At 44.3% G+C, this 8,876-nt stretch overlaps 1 protein-coding gene across 1 annotated transcript; it reads right to left on the bottom strand.

The window, feature by feature from the left end:
- Positions 1-377: 377 nt before the first annotated feature.
- LOC124045410 (olfactory receptor 5AN1-like) lies at positions 378-1,511 on the bottom strand. The gene has a single exon (XM_046364704.1). The coding sequence runs from the start codon at positions 1,509-1,511 to the stop codon at positions 378-380; it is 1,134 nt and encodes a 377-aa protein (XP_046220660.1).
- Between the last annotated feature and the right edge of the window lie 7,365 nt (positions 1,512-8,876).

The raw sequence follows: 8,876 nt of genomic DNA, 5'->3' as shown, positions 1-8,876 counted from the left end.
AGGAGCCCAAAGATAATGAAAGAGGACAACAGTCCAAGAACAGTAAAAGCCTGTGATGGTCACTAACATCTCAGCATGTGAAAATGCATTTGCCCTTGTAAATGAGAACCACTTTTCTCAAGACAATATCAGATGCCTTCCGAAACACTACACCAATACTTGTAATGAAGCTTGATGAAATAGCACGCCTTGGCCAACTATCATTGCATGGTACAGATAATTATACATTCAGTATAATATTATAAAACTGGTATTTTTGGTCGTTACTGTAGTTTAGTTCTTACTGTAAATTCCCTTCACAAGTTTCTGTGTCTATCTCATCGTCCCTCTTCTCAGCTGCTATTTCTGGGAGACACCTCTCCCACCTCTCCTCTGCCTCATTCCAACACACCTGCCCTGTGCTGTGACCTCACCCACGTCCTCTCCAGCTCCAGATCAGTGCGTTTGCCCTTCCAGAGGAAGAGTCTGAACAGCGCCTGACGTACCTCCCAATTGCGAATGCCATAGATAAGTGGGTTGATGCAGGGAGGCACCATGATGAGGATCAGGAGGGAGATGTGCAGAGTTCCAGCGGACAGCGAGGTCCCAGCCCCGGAGAGGGCGGTCATCATGGCCCTTGTGCCCTCCAGCTCCCACAGAGCATCCGAGGTGATCCTGAGGAACATAGGGAGTAGCTGCAGGAACAACATCCCACAGTAGAAAAGCACAGTGTTGCGCGCCCGAGTGTTCACCGTGTTGAAGAGCACCACAGCGTTGCGGGCGTCCTGGTACATCCGTACATAGGCAAAGCAGTAGCTGAGGAGGCAGAGCAGGGTGAAGATGAAGCCCAGCAGCTTGCGGGTGATAGCCGCTGCCCTGGGGAAACCCATGTGGCGTTCCACTGTGTCAGGCTCACATATGAGTCCAGAGGTTGCTGTGCCGTACTCCCCTTCCCCCTGGTGTAGCAGGGTGAAGTTAACGCAGACAAGGCTGATGGACAAGACCCAGGTGAGGCCGATGGTGAGGCGCAGGCGCAGAGGGGTGAGTATGTACAGGTAGTGGATGGCATGGCACACATACAGGTATCGCTCAATGGCCATGCAGGTGATGGTGATGAGGGTGCTGAAGATGCAGACGCTGCCGGTGAAATACTGGAGGAGGCACAAGGTGTTAAAGTTCATTGTGCTTCTCTGCAGTAAGCACTGGGTCACAAAGGGGCCCACATTGATGGTTTGCACCATGTCACTCAGAATCAAGTTCTTCAGCAGGGTGTAGCGTGGCTCCCAAGATAGGTCCTCCGAGCGTCCCAGTCCCAACCAAGTGAATCCGTTCACAGCCAAAGACAGGATTGTGAGCATCAAGAACACAAAAACCAGCACATTCACGACTGCATCAAATGGCATTATGAACAAAAAGAGGCAGCCTCCTAGGTCCAAGTTGTCATCTTCCGTTCCGTTCTCAAAAGTATAAGCAACGCATGGACCCGTGGGGTTGAACACCTGAGTGGAATTCATGATGAACTTATGAGCCATGGTCGAGCCGAGCGCATGGCTTTATTCTCTCTCTCTCTCTCTCTCTCTCTCTCTCTCTCTCTCTCTCTCTCTCTCTCTCTCTCTCTCTCTCTCTCTCACTCTCTCACTCTCTCTCTCTCTCTCACTCTAGAAGGCTGCTGAGACTGTGTCCACCTGTTGAATCAGGGGTTGCAGACTTTCATGTTATCTGTTGCTAAATTTTCTTCCAGTCACCATATGTTTAAATGTATATTTTATTTACACTTTATTTTGGTTATTCATTGATATTTGTTGTATGATAATAAATAATGACAGTAAAAATAGCCAAATAGTCATCATCACCTTCACCTTCATCCTCATCACCTTCATCATCCTTGTAATTGACATTGTCGACTAGTTTTCTATATAAAAAAATATATATTTAAAGTAATTGTGTAAAATAGTTTTCCTTCCAATAAATGGTAATGAAGTAAGTTAAAAAGCTGCTTTTCTGTGTTGGAATGGTCGTCATAGTGAGGAGACCAAGGCGCAGTGTGGTAAGCGAACATAACTCTTTAATAAAAGAGAGAACACTGACCAGAACTAAACAAAACTTACCGTGAAGCAATATGGCAAGTAAACATAGAATCACAACCCACAAAATAACCAAGGAATATGGCTACCTAAATATGGTTCCCAATCAGAGACAACGATAAACAGCTGCCTCTGATTGAGAACCAATCTAGGCAACTACAGACATATAAACACCTAGATTGAAAAAAAAACCTATATATGCCATTTAGCAGACGCTTTTATCCAAAGCGACTTACAGTCATGTGTGCATACATTCTACGTATGTGTGGTCCCGGGAATTGAACCCACTACCCTGGCATTACAAGCGCCATGCTCTACCAACTGAGCTACAGAAGGACCCTCCAGTCTACAGCCATTGTAAAGACTGTGATCCAGTATACAGCCATTGTAAAGACTGTGATCCAGTCTACAGCCATTGTAAAGACTATGATCCAGTCTACAGCCACTGTGAATAGTGTGATCTAGTCTACAGCCATTGTAAAGAGTGTGATCCAGTCTACAGCCATTGTGAAGACTGTGATCCAGTCTACAACCATTGTGAAGACTGTGATCCAGTCTACAGCCATTGTGAAGACTGTGATCCAGTCTACAACCATTGTGAAGACTGTGATCCAGTCTACAGCCATTGTAAAGACTGTGATCAGGTCTACAGCCATTGTAAAGACTGGGATCCAGTCTACAGCCATTGTAAAGACTGGGATCCAGTCTACAGCCATTGTAAAGACTGGGATCCAGTCTACAGCCATTGTAAAGACTGTGATCAGATCTACAGCCGTTGGTGAAGACTGTGATCAGGTCTACAGCCATTGTATGCCTGGTGCCCTCCTTGTGCACTCCCTCTGCCCTGGCATCCTGTCTGATTTCTGCTTCGCTGTGTGTGTTTGGTCGCTTTGCTGATTGGTTATGCCTGAGACACCAATGACAGAGCAGAACAAAACAGCAGAGGGAGCCAGGGTCCAGTGAACCAGTCAGACCCGGGCCGGGCCCGTTGGAACTCTTCGTTATACACAAGTTTCTTCTTATGGAGGTTTCTTGACATGTGTAGGTTGGTTGACCAGAGACTAGCCCGGGTACAGACTGTACTAGGCAGTCATCAGTAGGCATGGTGGAAAAGGATGGGAAGGTAAATGCTGGCAAGTCTCCACAGTGATAGTTGACGGTGCGAGAGAATGAGTGTGCTGCAGGACAAACACACAACAGGTAACACCTTGTAAAGAGGACCGTGGCGGAGGGACTAGTGTTTCTCAGTAACACCTTGTGAAGAGGACTGTGGCGGAGGGACTAGTGTTTCTCAGTAACACCTTGTGAAGAGGACTGTGGCGGAGGGATTAGTGTTTCTCACTAACACCTTGTGAAGAGGACTGTGGCGGAGGGATTAGTGTTTCTCAGTAACACCTTGTGAAGAGGACTGTGGCGGAGGGACTAGTGTTTCTCAGTAACACCTTGTGAAGAGGACTGTGGCGGAGGGACTAGTGTTTCTCAGTAACACCTTGTGAAGAGGACTGTGGCGGAGGGATTAGTGTTTCTCAGTAACACCTTGTGAAGAGGACTGTGGCGGAGAGATTAGTGTTTCTCAGTAACACCTTGTGAAGAGGACTGTGGCGGAGGGATTAGTGTTTCTCACTAACACCTTGTGAAGAGGACTGTGGCGGAGGGATTAGTGTTTCTCAGTAACACCTTGTGAAGAGGACTGTGGCGGAGGGATTAGTGTTTCTCAGTAACACCTTGTGAAGAGGACTGTGGTGGATGTTCTAGTGTTTCTCACTAACACCTTGTGAAGAGGACTGTGGTGAAGGGTCTAGTGTTTCTCAGTAACACCTTGTGAAGAGGACTGTGGCGGAGGGACTAGTGTTTCTCAGTAACACCTTGTGAAGAGGACTGTGGCAGAGGGTCTAGTATTTCTCAGTAACACCTTGTGAAGAGGACTGTGGTGGAGGGTCTAGTGTTTCTCACTAACACCTTGTAAAGAGGACTGTGGTGGAGGGTCTAGTGTTTCTCAGTAACACCTTGTAAAGAGGACTGTGGTGGAGGGTCTAGTGTTTCTCAGTAACACCTTGTAAAGAGGACTGTGGTGGAGGGTCTAGTGTTTCTCAGTAACACCTTGTAAAGAGGACTGTGGTGGAGGGTCTAGTGTTTCTCAGTAACACCTTGTAAAGAGGACTGTGGTGGAGGGTCTAGTGTTTCTCAGTAACACCTTGTGAAGAGGACTGTGGCGGAGGGTCTAGTGTTTCTCACTAACACCTTGTGAAGAGGACTGTGGCGGAGGGTCTAGTGTTTCTCAGTAACACCTTGTAAAGAGGACTGTGGCGGAGGGTCTAGTGTTTCTCAGTAACACCTTGTAAAGAGGACTGTGGTGGAGGGTCTAGTGTTTCTCACTAACACCTTGTGAAGAGGACTGTGGCGTAGGGTCTAGTGTTTCTCAGTAACACCTTGTAAAGAGGACTGTGGTGGAGGGTCTAGTGTTTCTCAGTAACACCTTGTAAAGAGGACTGTGGCGGAGGGTCTAGTGTTTCTCAGTAACACCTTGTGAAGAGGACTGTGGCGGAGGGTCTAGTGTTTCTCAGTAACACCTTGTGAAGAGGACTGTGGCGGAGGGTCTAGTGTTTCTCAGAGCAAAGTTAAAGGAAAGGAGCACAACATGTTTACTGCTGATAGCAAACAGCAAACAACACATAACCTGTAATGAAAGTATATGTTGTCATAACAATAAATCTAAAACAAACTCAATTAACCTACAGTAACTTTCTCTTCCTTAGACTGGGCATTGTCACGGTATCTCAATGTCAACACACTATCTATCGATCTTATCAGAATCATGTTCTCTCACACCCAGAACTAAGCTACAGTACACTGGCTCCTATTCCTGTATCACATAATAATAATAACATTGGGAAATCCAACACATTTTAAGAATGGCATAAATCCTTATTTGGTTAGTAAACATTGCAGACGTGTTAATCATATAAAAGGAGTCACTGTTAGATTTATACCTGGGATTATTCCAGAGACCACACACATACTGACGCACAGGTTGGTACACATTAACGACACATACAGTGGGGCAAAAAAGTATTTAGTCAGTCACCAATTGTGCAAGTTCGCCCACTTAAAAAGATGAGAGAGGCCTGTAATTTTCATCATAGGTACACTTCAACTATGACAGACAAAATGAGGGGAAAAATATCTAGAAAATCACATTGTAGGATTTTTAATGAATTACAGGACTCTCTCATCTTTTTAAGTGGGAGAACTTGCACAATTGGTGGCTGACTAAATACTTTTTTGCCCCACTGTATATGGAAATTCACATCCATTGAAACCTGTGCTAAAACACACACACACACGCACACACACCTGTGGTCTCTTTAGTAGGCAGCAGGTTGGGGTTGGGGTTAAGGTAGGGGTTGGTTTAATCAGGGTAGGGGTTGGTTTAATCAGGGTAGGGGTTGGTTCTATCAGGGTAGGGGTTGGTTCTATCAGGGTTAGGGTTGGGGTTGGGATTAGGGTTGGTTCTATCAGGGTTAGGGTTGGGGTTGGTTATATCAGGGTTGGGGTTGGGGTTGGTTCCATTAGGGTTGAGGTTGGTTCTATCAGGGTTGGGGTTGGTTCTATCAGGGTTGAGGTTGGTTCTATCAGGGTTGGGGTTGGTTCTATTAGGGTTGAGGTTGGTTCTATCAGGGTTGAGGTTGGTTCTATCAGGGTTGAGGTTGGTTCTATCAGGGTTGGGGTTGGTTCTATCAGGGTTAGGGTTGGTTCTATCAGGGTTAGGGTTGGGGTTGGTTCTATCAGGGTTGGGTTGGTTCTATCAGGGTTAGGGTTGGTTCTATCAGGGTTAGGGTTGGGGTTGGTTCTATCAGGATTGGGGTTGGTTCTATCAGGGTTGGGGTTTGTTTCTATCAGGGTTGGGGTTTAGTTTAGTTTATTTTATTTTTTATTTTTACAGGGACAGTGCACATTAATCAACGTTTCAGTAAAAGTGCCGGTTTTAGCCAGCCGGCTAATTTTCAACCGCAGTCCCTGGGCAGGTTATTAAAAACAATTACAATATAGACAATAGCAACATAGAACAAGCAAGACATAGCAACATAGGACAAGCAAGACATAGCATACAGACAGAGCAACATAGGACAAGCAAGACGTAGCATACAGACAGAGCAACATAGAACAAAAAGCAGCAAGAGAAAATTCATAAAAGCAACAAGGTGTTTCCACACCTCACAAGCTACAGACAACAGACAACATGGAAAGCGGCAACACACAGCTAGGGACCATGTTCACAAATCTGATTGACCTTTAGCCATGTCTTCAAGCATTTTGTGAAAGTGTGATATGTGGTGCAGTTATGTGTGTCTGATGGCAGTGTATTCCAGACATGGGAAGCTCTCACAGAGAATGCAGATTTACTAAAGGTGCTTTTCCTTAGGGGAACTATACAGTCACCTCTCATGGCAGACCTTGTGGATCTGCTGCCATATGTCTGGGTTTTCTGTTTAACAAAAATATTGAGTGGAGGGGGAGCCAGGCCATTAAGGATCTTGAATACAAGACATACGTCGGTGTATTGCACAAGATTTTCCCAACTCAAGAGCTCATGCTTTCTAAGGATGTGACAATGATGATGGCTATTGGGCTTCCTATCAAGCACTTTGAGAGCCTGTTTGTAGACAGACTGAATAGGTTTTAATGTTGTACAGCAAGCTTGGGCCCAACTAGTCAAGCAGTATGTTAAGTGAGGGAGTATCATAGAGTTGAAGTACAGTTTTGTTACCTCTGTAGTCAAACAATTTCATATAAATCGGAAATTAGCTAGGTTGAATTTAGCTATTTGAATTACCTTTTTCACATGCTTTTTAAAAGTGAGGTTGGAATCAAGTATGATGCCAAGGTACTTAAAATCGGATACCACCTGGAGCTTCTCCCCTGACACATAGACATCTGGCTCAGTAGCATCTGTTGCCCTCTTTGTGAAGAACATGCAAACAGTTTTTTTCACATTGAGATGCAAACACGAGTCACTGAGCCACTTTGTAACCTGGACCATTACAGTAGTGAGTTCTTGTGCAGCTTGTTGTTTGCTCTTTGCATGCACATATATCACTGTATCATCTGCATACATTTGAACTTCAGACCCAGTACAGACAGAAGACAGATCATCAATGTACAGGCTGAACAGGAGGGGCCCCAGTATTGACCCTTGGGGCACGTCCACATCATAGCTACGAGTGGGCGACAGCTCATTGCTCACTCTGACACACTGAGTTCTGCCTTCTAGGTATGATTTCATCCATCTCAAGGCATCAGGGGAAAAGTTGAACTTGGACAATTTTGTGATGAGAATCTCATGGTTAACAGTATCAAAAGCCTTCATTAGGTCCAGAAACACAGCCCCAACAGCACCCCCTTTGTCCATCTTGGACTTCACATTTTCCAGAAGAAAGCAGTTGGCCGTTTCTGTGGAGTGTTTCGCTCTGAAGCCAAACTGCATGGAGTGTAATGTGAAGGGGCTGTTGTTGAGGTGGGCAATCAGTTGTTCTGCTACACACTTTTCAACAACCTTTGACACCACAGGTAGTATACTAATGGGCCTGTAGTTACTCACATCAGCAGGGTCGCCTAATTTAAAGATGGACATTATTATGGCCGACTTCCATACCCTTGGAAACACACCGAGACCAATAGATGTGTTGGTGACCTTAGTAATGGGGCCAATGAGTGACTCTTTGTAGTTTTTAAGAAAGGTAGAGTCCATCCCAAACACATCTTTGGCTTTAGAGTTCTTTAGTGAGCTAATCACCCTGTTCACCTTTGACTCAGAAACCTCCCTTATGATGAAGACAGGTTGAGTGTCATTCACTAGCACTGAGCCCAAGAAACCAGTGGAGGGGTTCTGTGTCAGTACCCTGACAGAGTCAATAAAGTAGGAATTGAAGGGTATTGCTATTTCGACTGCATCCTGTGTTAGATTGTTATTCACCATGATTTCTAGTCTTTTTGCAGTGTTACTATGGTCTTTCCCTGTTAACTTTTTTAGATTCTCCCATGTCAATTTAGAATTTCCCTTTGCTTCACCAATTATGTTAATAAAAAAGTTTGCCTTGGCCTGTCTGATTTCTTTCATCACCTTATTTCTCAACATGATAAACCTATGTCTGTCATGCTCTAATTTAGATTTTAGGGCTGTTTTTAGAGCATAATCTTGTTCTTTCATCAATTTCCAGATTTCTCCATTTAGCCAAGGAAGAGTGCTCTTTTGGCCAGGTTTGGATTAGATTTTCTTTAGGAAGCCATTTATTGTAGTCTGGATTGTGGATAGAAAAACCTGACTATCAGCTTCCACGTCTGTATAGGACAAGAGATCATTCCAGTTTATTCCCTTAATTTCTTTTTCAAAATAGTTTAATTCACTCTTATTCTGTGCCCAATAGAAATGAATGGTAAATAATGTATTGTGTCATTTTGGAGTAGAATATGTTTCTAAACACTTCTACATTAATGTGGATGTTACCATGAGTATGGATAATCCTGAATTAATGTAGAAGTGTTTAGAAACATATTCATAAACTTGATGCAGTTATTGTGTGCTAAGGATATGGCACTAAATACTTATCTTTTTACTACTTTAATACACAAATACTTTTGGTCCCCTAAAATGGGGAGGACTATGTACAAAAAGTGCTGTAATTTCTAAACGGTTCACCCGACATGGATGAAAATACCCTCAAATTAAAACTTTAACCTCATTGTATCATTTCAATATCCAAAATGCTGTAGTACTGAGCCAAAACACCCCACCCCCACCCCCCAAAAATGTGT

The sequence above is a fragment of the Oncorhynchus gorbuscha genome, linkage group LG10 (genome assembly GCF_021184085.1).
Source record: "Oncorhynchus gorbuscha isolate QuinsamMale2020 ecotype Even-year linkage group LG10, OgorEven_v1.0, whole genome shotgun sequence".
NCBI lineage: Eukaryota > Metazoa > Chordata > Actinopteri > Salmoniformes > Salmonidae > Oncorhynchus > Oncorhynchus gorbuscha.
This window is presented reverse-complemented; position numbering and strand designations above follow the sequence as displayed.